Below are 13,496 nucleotides of genomic sequence, written 5' to 3' on the forward strand. Positions count from 1 at the left end.
AGTATAACCAGGAGGTGTTGCATGAGTGATTCCAGGAGGTGTTGCAGGAGTGATTCCAGGAGGTGTTGCAGGAGTGATTCCAGGAGGTGTTGTGGGAATGATTCCAGGAGGAGTTGCAGTAGTGATTCCAGGAGGTGTTGTGGGAATGATTCCAGGAGGAGTTGCAGTAGTGATTCCAGGAGGTGTTGTGGGAATGATTCCAGGAGGAGTTGCAGTAGTGATTCCAGGAGGTGTTGTGGAAATGATTCCAGGAGGAGTTGCAGGAGTGATTCCAGGAGGTGTTGTGGGAATGATTCCAGGAGGAGTTGCAGTAGTGATTCCAGGAGGTGTTGCAGGAGTGATTCCAGCAGGTGTTGAGGGAATGATTCCAGGAGGTGTTGCAGGAGTGATTCAAGGAGGTGTTGCAGGAGTGATTCTAGGAGGTGTTGTGGCAGTTATTTCAGGAGGTGTTGCGGGAGCGATTTCAGGAGGTGTTGTGGGAGTGATTCCAGGGGGTGTTGCAGGGGTAATTTCAGGAGATATTGCAGGAGTGATTCCAGGAAGTGTTGAAGGAGTGATTCCAGCAGGTGTTGCAGGAGGGGTTCCAGCAGGTGTTGCAGGAGTGATTCTAGGAGGTGTTGCAGGAGTGATTCCAGGAGGTGTTGCGGGAGTGATTCAAGGAGCTGTTGCAGGAGTGATTCCAAGAAGTGTTGCAGGAGTGATTCCAGGAGGTGTTGCGGGAGTGATTCAAGGAGGTATTGCAGGAGAGATTCCGAAGAAGTGTTGCAGGAGTGATTCCAGGAGGTGTTGCGGGAGTGATTTCAGGAGGTGTTGCAGGAGTGATTCCAGGAGATGTTGAGGGAGTGATTCAAGGAGGTTTTGCAGAAGTGATTCCAGCAGGTGTTGCAGGAGTGATTCAAGGAGGTATTGCAGGAGAGATTCCAAAAGGTGTTGCATGGGTGATTCCAGGAGGTGTTGCGGGAGCGATGGGAGTAGCTTTGCTGCCCCTGACCTGGCATTAAAAGTTTTATTGGTTCAGGACACAGCTCTTTTGTAGTCCTGCAACACAGGCTGGTCTACAATATTGCCCCCTCTCATTCAAAAGTCCTTTTGGTACAGTGACCCAGGAGTCTTAAAGGAGTACTCCAGGCACCCCCTGTAAAATCTAAACTACTCACACACTGGGGGATGGTTACTGGCTTCCCACTCTGACTGCTCTAGCTGCCCCCTGCACTGTTCTCTGTTGCTGCTAATTATATCTCCAGCTTCCTGTTTGGACCAGTGTCTGTGTGCTGCATATTCCTACAGTCCCCACAATGCCTTGCTCCCCTGGCCTGCCTTTGTAAACCTCCCACCTCCTCCTCCCACCCACAAACATGCCCACAACCCCGCCCCCCATCCCTAGCTCCTCTAGTCCCTGCCTCCCTCCATCTATTCCCCTCCCACTGCACAGCTTAGTCCCCTACACAAGCAGTAATGGTAAATACTGACAACCCAGCCCCCTTATTTGGGTGTCCAGTGAATAAAAACTGCAGCCACCATTGTCTACTTTTAATATGGCATGATGCTGAGGGTTGTGGTTGTGCAACCTGGAGTTGCACAGCTTGAAAAATTACTACCAGCATCTTGTCCAAGAGACAATGATAGTGGTAGTGGTTCTGAAAGCTGTGCAACTCCAGCTTGCACACATACAACCCCCACCATCATGCCATGCTGATACTTGATGATGGTGATTGTGCTTATGAAGCAGAGGAGACCTCGGACACCAGATTCAGCTATAACTCATAGTCCAGCAGCTGACAGCAAGCAGCAACATCTTTCAGGAGCTTGAACTCGGCCAGGATCTTCCAGGGAGCATTGAAACAAACCCTTTAAGCTCCAGGAAGATGTTGCTGCTTGCTGTCAGCTGCTGGACTATGAGTTATAGCTGAATCTGGTGTCCGAGGTCTCCTCTGCTTCTCAGTCATTCTGGAGGAGAATCCTGTAGCATCAGACACCAGTGATCTCCTAGCAGGCATCTGGCATTGAAAGGGTGCCAAATGCCTCCTATTAGATCTGTGACATCTGATGCTGCAAGCAGCTGCCGATCTCCAGGATGACTGAGAAGCAGAGGAGACTGAGATCGTGCGGAGGAGGGAGCTCAACAGATAATATAGTATGTATTGTAAAACTGGGCGGGCAGAGAAGGAGTAGGGCGGGCAGAGGAGGAGTGGGGCGGGCAGAGGATGTGTTGAGGGGCGGGTTTCCCTGTGACAGAGAGGAAATATATCACGTCTCAATATGGCACCTGTGGAACAGCATTGAGACGTGATGTGTTTCCTTCTTCCTGAACTACAGAACTTCCTGTGGAACTTTGATTCTTTCAAAAACGGGTAACATTACAGCTGTCCTAATGATTGTAAATGGCAATGTTATATAACTTTCCTTTGTAAGTGCAGTGCTAAATTATGTAATTTGCCCGGAGTACCCCTTTAAGTGTATCTATGCATGCTCCCCCTGCTATTCCCATTCCATTTCCATTGTGTTTCCATCACTTTATGGTGTTTTCAGGGTCCCTGAATAAGTCCTCGAGTCTCCTATTGACTTTAATTGAATTGAGCACTCGAGCATTTCAAAATACTTTACTCGAGTAACTAGCATTCGTTTACTTAAGTACTCACTCATTTCTGCTCTTCAGTAATCAATATCCCCGGATAAATGTTTTATTAGTTATTCTAACCTGCTAAACTTATCCTAAGGGGAGTAAGTTTCATACAACAGGCTTATAGCGAACTCTTTTTCAAGAATATAAAATGAACAGCAGGACCTGTTGTTGTGCATGTCAGAGGGGAAACCATCTGCCCAGGCATATCCTATATATCCCATCACTTATACAGAATTAGGCCTCCTATTTTTGTCATTTTATTTTCTGGGAAAAGAAGCGTGACTTGCCCATGGGCATGCTTGCCAAATGTTGCCAACTCAAAGGTATAGCTCCGGCAATAAATGATTTGGCTCTGGAAGCATTTCTATTTTTCAGAGTCGACAAACTGCAAAATCAAATTATATTTTTTGTTGCTTTTAAGAGGAATCTGTCATTGTGAATCCTTATTTTCTAAACACACAAACCTCTTGTTCTTCAGCATGAGAATTTACGAAATCCTTGTAATGAAATTCAATATTTGTGAAATGATGGTCAATGTGAACCAGTCTAAACCCACCAAGAAAATGTGAATGCAGGACAAACATTAGTCTTTCTTAAAGGGGTTGTCTGGCATAAACTACCAAATCATGATGCTGATGGAGCTGCAAAGGACATAACAGTGCTATATACTTATCTGTCCTGCTCCACCACAGCTGCCGATTGCCAGGATGCCAGCTCTCCGACGCTGTCCCCTTCTTCACAACTTCCTCTGAGGTCGGTCAGCCTAGAAGATATAGCGCTGTCTATGCTGAGTGGCCATTTCCTGTTGTAACTGCTGATCAGAGTGAGTTATAAAGAAGAGGACAACGGTGGAGAGCTGGCGACCTGAAAAATGGCAGTGAGATGAGATGAGATGAGTGTGACTAAAGATTAGCGCAATTCGAGCATGTTCAGGTCCATCCAAACCCAAGCATGCGGCATTTGATTAGTAGTGGTTGCTGGATACAGCCTAGGGCTAACTGGAAAACATTAACACAGCAATAGGCTACATCCATGTTTGCAGGATTCTTTAGGGCTGCAGCCAACTTCTTCAGCCACCACTTATCAAGTGCTGCAGGCTTGGGTTTGGACGGTCTTTAACATGTTTAAGTTGCCCTCATCTCTATCCGTAACCATAAAGACAGATAGATCTGCAAAGGAGCTTTATCAACAAAACATCAGGATAGTCTTAATCAAGTAAGTTACAAAGTAGCTCCCTTTATATTTTAGATACCTTAAAGACATATTGACTGATGCAGAAGTCTGCATATCCTTGAAATCTATAGGTTTGGTAAACTGATGTAATGGACTTCAAAAATGTGACAATAAAAAGTTGTTACAAGCCGCTGAAACTGGTGCCTTCTCTTTTATGATGTCCGGCTTCAATGTTTTATGAACTACAGCTATAAAGGTCAGTTCTAAGTATAGAAACCATATCCCACTAAAACAGAACATTTATTTGGAGGTCATGGCAGCTCAGTAACTTACTGTAGGTAACTTTCCAGCCTAAGCTAGCCTAAGGCTATGTTCACACAACCTATGGTTTGTATAAATCACGGCCGTTGTTGCAAATTGCAACAATGCCCCAGATTTATACAAACCATACATTGTCTGTGAATTAATAGAATCCCAGCTGGAGTGTATACACATAGGGGGAGATTTATCAAAAAGTGTAAAATTTAGACTGGTACAAGCTGGCCACAGCAACCAATTACAGCTTAGCTATCATTTGTGATTGGTTGCTGTGGCCAGTTTGCACCAGTATAAATTTTACACCCTTTGATAAATCTCCCCCCCATAGTGTACACTCCGGCTGGGATTCCATACGGCTGCAGGAGAAACTGACTTGTCCTGCCCTGTCAGTTCACACAACGGAGAGTGCGGCTCCGGCCGCACACACCATTGTGTGCAGTGGTGAATTCGGATGTGGGCGCACATAGATGCGCCCGCATCCACATTCAGCAGAAGTAAAGATCACCCGGCCTGTACTGCAGTAGCGGCCGGGATGATCTTCAGTAACACAGGCTATTCTGTGATCCGGCCGGGTCACAGAACGGCCGGTGTTATATTAAGTGGGAACAGAGCCTAAAGCCTCACGTTTTAGGGCGCTGTAATATAGTAGCCATAAAAGGCTGCTGCTGTACCTCTGTATACCTTTAGATTTTCGCAGACAGGCTTACAGAGTTATGTTACATTATTTCCCATAATAACCCCATCAGTTATCACATCAAAAAGGTGTTTTGTTGATCTGGGAGGGAGAGGGTTACATGATGAGCATCATGTACCAGCTTGGGACATAAGACTGTGTGGCTCACTGGAGAGAGGGACTGATGTTAACCTTTGTATATTGCTGTGGAATGACTATGTTAGAACTATATCAGCTTCAACATAAAACGGAATAAAGAATTCTCCTCTAATAGAATGCATTGTAATGTGGAATATCAATAAAATATGGTGCCATATGACCCACTACATGGCAGAACATGGACTGCTTATGACTTTGTTGTACTAGGCTCCAGGGACTTCATGTATGCTGCACAATCTCCTACATGCTTTTGACATGTGTATGATGCCTACGGCTGTGTTCACAGTTTTTCAGTACATATTTTGCTGTTCATTATGTACCTTAGCTAGAATAGGTAACACAAATCCCCCCCTCCCACCCCCCACACACACACACACACATTTGTCGGCGCTATCGTGGAGATCCCGGAGGTTTGATCCATTTTTCAAAATAACTCCCAATTCCTGTGCTTGCCGCCCATTTCTTAATGTGCACCGGCTTGTCCTATGCACTGCAGGCGGGCTCAGTACTCTCAGTGTAATGATATCCTCTCCCCTTGGTGATGTGGCCAGCCTAATGGAGGCATGTCACCGAGGAAAGGTAATATCATTACACTGGGATGCTGGGCCAACCTCCACTGCCTATAGTGGGCTAGCACAGAGAGTTAGGACGTGGCAGCATTTTGAAAAACGGCCCACCCCACTGGGATCTCAGTTAGTTAAGAAAAAAATCACCTAGGAAATGTTCACGGAACGTCTCTGAAAAGATTATCCAGGCCAATACCGGATTATCTTTGCAGCCGCAGAGTTCTGATGTCATTTGTTTGTGGCGCTGCTAGGGATCCTGGCCGGAGCATATACAATGTGTATACGCTCCGTCCAGGATCCCATAGACAGCAAGGTAACGTATGTTTTCCTAATAATCATGGCCGTTGTGCAACAGCCGTGCTTTTACGAAGATATACGTTATGTCAACATAACCTAACTCCTGAATAAAAATGTAAAGTGCCATTTAAAGTGTAATAACACACAGCAGAAATCCAAGGCTACCCTTTTCACCCAAATTCTCCAAATGAGATTTTTTGAGAGTAAAAAGGGGTATTACGTGAGTCTGCTTTGCAGTTCATCTTTATGTTTCTAGGGTTGTACTTTTTCCGGACAATCCATTTATTTATTTATTTATTTATTTAAACTTGACAAAAAAAGCAATTAAAAAAGCAGGAAATAACACTTCCTGAGCTCGGCAGCAAACACTCTATAAGCCCAATTAAGTTTCTTGTTGCTTCCCTACCGCGCTTGTGCAAGGTAATCACCATATATTTGTTTCAATAGTTTGCAAATACTATTCCTCGGAGCTGAAGCTATTTTAAGGGATGAGGACAGCTGTAATAGATTATGTTTATCCGGATAGCATCAGCTGCTTATACAGAACAAGTAGAGTATATAAAAGATACTATACGGCCAACATAGGGGCTGCAAAGAACTGAAGCAATGGCGGCCTGCAGAAACAGACGCAGCACATCAGAGACATACATCATTTTCAGAATGTGAGCAATTGCCATGTTTGACACTTATTTTATTATAAGAACAAAGGCAGGAGAACCACTTTGATTCGTCCTTGATATGATCAACCTGATGAGAAAGAAACTTTGTCCTTTTGCCTGCGATTAAAATGAATGCAATTTGCAGGCTGAAAAAGTGTTTCTTCTCCTCTTTCACAGTCTGTGCTCTCTGTACCATCTTCGATTATTATACCGCCGCTCATTTTTAGAGGGTACGACGAAGAGGACATCTTCTTGCTCCAGAAATCTTTCCCATTGCTTAATTTTAATGTCCAATTTCTACTTCCCTAGTAGGAATTGAGCGGGGATTAGGAAAGAAGGAAAATTGAGTGCAGCTCAATGTGTTAAAGTTTATAAGATATGATTTCTATCTAAAGGGTAACCGTCATCTATACACAAAGGGACATCATGTGTGAAGAACTGAAATTCAAAGGCGTGTAGTTTATTAATGATAACATTTTTCCATTGAGGGAAATTGTTCTTGCCACACAGTGACTGTCACGTTATTGTGAGTACGTTGGCATCTCTTCTGTGAATAACACGATCCTGGAAAGAAAACCGTGTAGCACAAAAACTCTCATTTGCAAATTTTAATCACAGACTCGCTGATATTATCTGGAAGCAATCGCATCTGAACTGCACAGTGTCATAGTTTGTTAAAATCCATGTGATCTTGTGACTTTTCTAGCTGTTTAAGGCTGCCTGATAGATGGGCAGCGCAATAATAATATACAATAATAAGGATGTTGCTTTCTTAAAGGGGTTGGCCACTTTATAGTAAAATTTTTCAGTGTACAGTATTAGTAAGTGTATTTACTGCACTTAATGAGATCAGCTCCCTGTGTACCTCCCAGCACCAATTTCAGACTCTCCTACTTCAGGCTGTGCAGTCCTGCTCTGTGATGATTCTGTCCATAAGATGGCCAATATGGAGGAGCCCACCCCCCGTGTCCTCCACTAAGCTTGTAAATGCCTATAGAGGACCCTGGAACAGGGGCATGGTCACATTCTCCTCTATGCTCAGCCATTTTATGGACGGAATCCCCATTCAGCATACCAAGCAGGGCAACAAAGCCTGGAAGAGGGGTGTCTGATATCACTACTAAAAGGCACACAGTCAGTGCAGTATATACATTTACTAATATTGTACAGTGAAAAATTTTACTATAAAGTTGCCTCCTAAAAGAGTATTCACATGTGAGCTTGCTATGCCCCATTCATGGCTCATCATTGAGAACCAACTGCTGGGACTCCCGATCCTGAGAACAGAAAGGAAATTGTCCTGCAATGAACAGAGAGCTCAACGTGCCAATGCAGCCACTACTCCAAAAAATTTTTAAAATAAAAATAAAAAATTGAAAAAGTATCTACAAATCCAAAATATAAATATATTTTAAATGAAAACATACTCAAAAATATAAAAGAAAGTAGTACAGATAAGACCACTTGTAATGTCTTTAGAAAACCATTTAAGTTTAAACCTTGGATGGTTGGTTGAACCAAGAAATCTGTTTTATTTTTATTGCTGATCCAAATTACTTGTTTTCCTAATCGGTGTAAATGGCGTCATTTGAAAGAAATTATGCCTGTATATTTTACCAATAATCCAATTTTTAGGGATAGGATATAGGAATAGGACTTTTAGGAATAGATCAGTGTATGCAGATATTAATGTACCGTATATCATAAATTAAGCACAAAAGAACAAAATAGCACAAATCAAAGGCAGGAGCTCTTACCTGGAATGCACATGGGGTGTTGTCAATACAATAAACCCTCAGGTTATAATCCAAGGAGTTGCAGGACATACAGCCAAACACAGCTACTTTGAGCTCCTTCACTGCACAGTCTGTGAGAGGTTCCCCCACCAAAGCATAAGTGCCAAAGCTGTCCATTAGTATATGGCATGCAAATGGATCCAAAAGGCAGTAAAAGGAAGTGGTTTCATCATCGGTTGACATAACTTCCTGTAGAGGAAATTGATCAAAGATACGTTACATACTGTATATATAGCATTAGTCATTTTGTAAAAAAAAAAAAGTCAACATATGTTTTTATTAGATAAGGCAATTTGGAGAAATAATTTTTCCGGCAGCACCATTGACTGTGATGTCAACTTCAGAGTCGGGAAAATTCTGTCTCCGCCAGGCGCCTGAACAGACAGCACTACGGCAGGATTTTGACAGGATCTTTAAGTTAGTCAGAGTTTTGTCTCTTTACAAATCACTGGTCAGACCACATATGGAATATTGAGTACAGTTCTCGGGACTTGTATATAAGAAGGACACAGGTGAACTGGAGCAGGTGCACTGGAGCAGCCCGATAAAGGTCATTAAGGGAATGGGTGGTTTACCAAGATTATAGGTGGGTCATCAAGGTTATCGAGCTTGGGGCTTTTTAGTTTAGAAAAGAGACATTTTAGGGGCAATCTAATCCCGATCTACAAATATATGAATGGACACTACAGAGATCTTTGTAGTGGTAGTTTTACTTCTAGGCCTAGGTTAAGGGGGGGGCCTGGACAATAGATTTCTGGGTAATAGATTACATGTGATAGGACGTTGATCCAGGGATTATTCTGATTGCCATTGGAGTCGGGAAGGAATTTTCCTCCCTGTGACGGGACAATTGGTATCTATCTCATAAGGGTTTTTGCCTTCCTCTGGATCATCACAGTAGGGTTATAGGTAGAACTTGATGAACTCTTGTCTTTTTCAAACCTTATTGACTATGCTTCTAGTCCAAAGTGGGGATAATAACATGTGACTTAGTCTTCACATACATAGATCAGGGTAGAAGCTGTATACACAACATTTTTAATCTTTTTGTAAACTTTCTTTTTTATTTTACAGAAGCTACATTGGAGACATGGTTGCATATTTTGTTGCCTAGAACCAATACATACTGCTCTATTCATTGGAATCTTCAGCATTTCTGTAGGCAATAATTTTTTATGTTACACAAAAAAAAATATTTATAACATAGCAATCAACTGTAAAGAATTATGTTGTGATCGTAGGATTACTGATGCAGAAAAATATTTCCTCAGCAGAAACATCAGTTTTTGTGAGAAGCTACAACTCAAATTTACTTATGTTGGATACAGCATACTGAAGATAATCTGATAAAAAGAGTTTCTTCAAACTCTTGTACAAAGATATTACCTTTTTTATGCCTCTATTTTTTTTTTTAGATTTTTAATATGCTTAAAACAGAGAGATTTTATTGTAATATATGTAAAAACAACTTGTGCTTTCCCAATGTGTTCTTCTTATAAAATATTGTAAGCTTTATATGTAAATAAGGCCTCGTTCTTTATGAGTTCGAAATCAAAGACCTTAAAGTGGATATAGGTGACAAAGAGATGGACCATGTCCATTGTATCTCACATTTAGAGATAAAGTTTTTGCAGCAGTCATGCACATGGATCTTTGACGATGATTTGTCACTACTGAGTGGAGGCACAGTCCACTATTAAGCACAATGTGTGAACATAGCCTTTAAGGAGAAGTCCAGCGAAAATTTTTATAGCATTGCCCAAAAGTTATACAAATTACCAATATACATTTATTGCACATAAAGTGCTTTTTTTCCCTGCACTTACTACTGCATCAAGGCTTCACTTCCTGGATAAAATGGTGAGGTCACGACCCAACTCCCAGAGCTGTGCGGGCTGTGGCTGCTGGAGAGGATGATGGCAGGGGGACACTGAGGGACACAGGGCACTGGAGGGATACTGAGCATCCCTCTGCCATCATCCTCTCCAGCAACCACAGCCCGCACAGCTCTGGGAGTCGGGTCGTGACATCACCATTTTATCCAGGAAGTGACATCACCATGTTATCCAGGAAGTGAAGCATTGATGCAGTAGTAAGTGCAGGGAAAAAGCACTTTATAAGCATTTCCCGTAAGTGTTTATATAAAACTTTTTTTTGGGGGGGCAATACAATACTTTAATAAAAAAAAAATTTGACAGACTTCTTCTTTGAAGTATATTTGAAAGGGCCATAACATATTAAAACATGTATTTTTAGCTAGAAGTATTGGACACTTTAGCTATTTGCTAGGTATATAAGACATTGTAATGCCAAAAGTCACTTGCCTCCCATTTGCCCTGTTGTGATCTTCTTTTAAGCCGGACGTTCCAATGCTCACAGCTTACTTCAGCGCAGTGAGGAATGGTTAAGGCCACAGGAGTAGAGAAGGTCATATCAAGAGGTCCGCAAGTGACTTCTGGTCCCAGAAGAATCTCTGAACCTTCCAGTTGCAAGCTGTTAACAGAGGAAAGAAAGACATAAAAAAAAAAAATTACATGATGCCAAAAGCAACAACGTCAAGGATTCCATTCTTTCCAGTGTAGTTAAAATTTCTAACGTTGCATGACTTGGTATAATATATGACAAAATCAATAAGAAAATCTAGCAGAATTTTATTGAAGCTGTGTTCAAGTCTAACTTTAGGAAGAAGCTGATCTAATGTGGTTTTACAATCCTAGCATCAGCAGTTTCGTATAAATGAAGAATATTTCTTATAGACCCAGACAGTGACATGTTAATGGAATTTTACTATTCTCAGAGAGGACATGTCCAATCCAACCTTTAAACTCATGGTGAAATATTACACAATATTATGATATCCACTGTGAGAAGTTTTTCGTCTCTTGTCCTAACAGAGTTTAGCTCTACTGTTTGTATGCTTTATCCCTTTTCTATTTGTACTGAATCAACTTTTTGCAGTCCAGTTAAAGCCGCGATGACTAAACATTGAGTTTTCTGGAGTCCATGCCTGGCTGGATTTATAAAGTAGCACTGGCCTGACAAAGTAATCGCAGGATAAGATCCTCTGACTGCTGGATAACAGGGCTTTTTCGGTGTCATGTCATATTGAAAGTGTGAGCTATAGTTCATGTTGTTTTAGACAATTTACTTTTTGCTGTCTTTAATATCGCCTGACATTATATCTCTACTCCAATCTCTAAAAAAGAAACAAACTTCAAGTAGAAATCAGCCAAGAGATAAAATACAACAAAAAGTAATCAGAAATACAATAAAAACATGTCTATACAAAAAAATAAAAACTTCCAGACAGGACCTTACGGTGCCCATACACTTAAGCAAAAGTTCTATCAATCCTGTCAAATTCAACAAAGCTAACAGACTTACTAATGTGCATTTTATGGGGGAGATCCCCAACTTTTAATTTCCTGTGCATGAACCTTTTCTTCTTAAAGTGACAAACCAAACTCAGAGACGTCTGACAGCAGTGCACCTCTCCTCATTCCACTGATAATACATGATTGTTTTCCCAGGCCCCAATGTTTAGTTTTATGGAGGGATCAGGAGCAGTGGCTGTTAGTAGAACAGATGTTTGGACAGCAGCAAATAAAGTTCCATGGCCCTTTTTAGTCCCCATGGCCGATCTTGAAACCCTTAAAGGGGTTTTCCAATTTAAAAATACTTGTGCCCGATCCACAGGATAGATGACACGTATGAGATCAAGGGGGGTTTCTACCACCATGCCCCCCTCCCTCCAGGGTGATCTCTCTATCATGATCTGCGACTCCATTCATTCTCTATGGAGCTGCCAGAAAGAGCAGAGTGCTCAATTCTTTCCAGCGGCTCCATAGAGAATGAATGGAACCTCAGGTCACCTGCTGACCTGCATATTGATTCTTAACAAAGGAGTCCAGTCGCCAATAAGGAGATCCCCAAGGGGCACAGACCCCTCACCATCTCATACTTGTCCCCTATCCTGTGGTTAGGGGACAAGTATTTTTAAATCAGAAGACCCCTTTAGTACTAGACTTGAGGAATTTCTTATAGTATTATACTACTGTATACAATTGTAGTGCTTGGTTGCTTAAGAGTTCAATGCGTTCAATGTAATTCTAAAAAGAGACAACAATTTCCGACTAGGATAAGTTTTGATCTTGGTGGGTCACTTTGAATTTAATAGGATCCATCAAGTGGACAGAATAGACCATGGATGCCATATAGCATCATAATTCATGGCATTCATGGAAACATTGATAGCACTGTGTATTTTTTCCCTCTGTGTAATGTAGCCGGGTCAAGATTATAGATATTTGTTTTATTTTCTTAACCTGAGAACACAAGTCTAGTCCATAGTTCATTCCGGCAGTATAATATGTATATCAAGCACATAGGATGGGATTGTGTAATGTACTGTGCATGCTTTTAGGCTGAAATGGACGGCATTGCTCTAGGGCATACCATCTTAAAAGTGTTGAATGTATAAATGTGAAAACACAAAAGTGGTGTTTGGGGATTGTTTAGTCCCTTGTGTATGTTTCCATTTAATAGCGGTTTTCTTCTTCACCTTTCCAGTTGGTAAAAGCTTTTAATTCAAAGACAGGTGCTAAAAACCCATTAGGTCCCATTCAAGATACATGAAAGTATGAAGAGAGTCCCATGGGACCATTAATGGAGCCAACAAGAAGAGAAAGAAGGTCAGCAGCAGTATAGACAGAAAGAAAAGGAAGAAAACACAAGACAGCATCTTGATTCCCAGCTGGAAGAACGTTACAAATAGATTAGAAAATGGAGAATGTAACGGATAGGAAGATTGATGAATGGGAATAGATAGGTGAACAGATAAATGGAGGAAGTAGAGTGTTCATAGGTCGTGGGCTCTTATTGATTACAGACAATACGGGAATTTCTATAATCCTTTCTATACTGTGCAAATCTTGTTTAGACAGCAATTCCAATGTCCCTTGGAGGCCAAATAAGACTATACTGTGAATACCATTGTTTTACTCCCCCCCCCCCATTGGATTTAAAATGACGTGTTAGCATGTTTTGAATGCAATATTTCTTATAGGAATTTTGTGTAAATATAGTAAATTTAAAGCAAATGTACCACTACGTACATCACTTTGTTTTTTTTTTTTACATGAACAGACCGGTGTCGGCACCAGGATACCGGTGGTGTGGCCCTTTCTTTGAACTGCGCATGGCACCAGTCTATTTCCGAGCACTTGCCCGGCA

The 13,496-nt window shown here is 41.7% G+C and overlaps 1 protein-coding gene across 4 annotated transcripts in view; it reads right to left on the reverse strand.

Annotated features, from left to right (window-relative positions):
* UNC5D (unc-5 netrin receptor D) overlaps window positions 1-13,496 on the reverse strand; it is a 477,260-nt gene that overhangs the window by 43,125 nt on the left and 420,639 nt on the right. For all 4 annotated transcript variants that reach the window (XM_069956215.1, XM_069956352.1, XM_069956101.1 and 1 more), the window contains 2 exons: window positions 10,589-10,757; window positions 8,226-8,453 (listed from right to left, as the gene is read on the reverse strand). In XM_069956215.1, coding sequence (XP_069812316.1) covers window positions 8,226-8,453; window positions 10,589-10,757 — 397 coding nt within the window. The remainder of the gene's footprint in view (window positions 1-8,225; window positions 8,454-10,588; window positions 10,758-13,496) is intronic.

This window comes from Dendropsophus ebraccatus, chromosome 1 (genome assembly GCF_027789765.1).
Source record: "Dendropsophus ebraccatus isolate aDenEbr1 chromosome 1, aDenEbr1.pat, whole genome shotgun sequence".
In the NCBI taxonomy this organism is placed as follows: domain Eukaryota; kingdom Metazoa; phylum Chordata; class Amphibia; order Anura; family Hylidae; genus Dendropsophus; species Dendropsophus ebraccatus.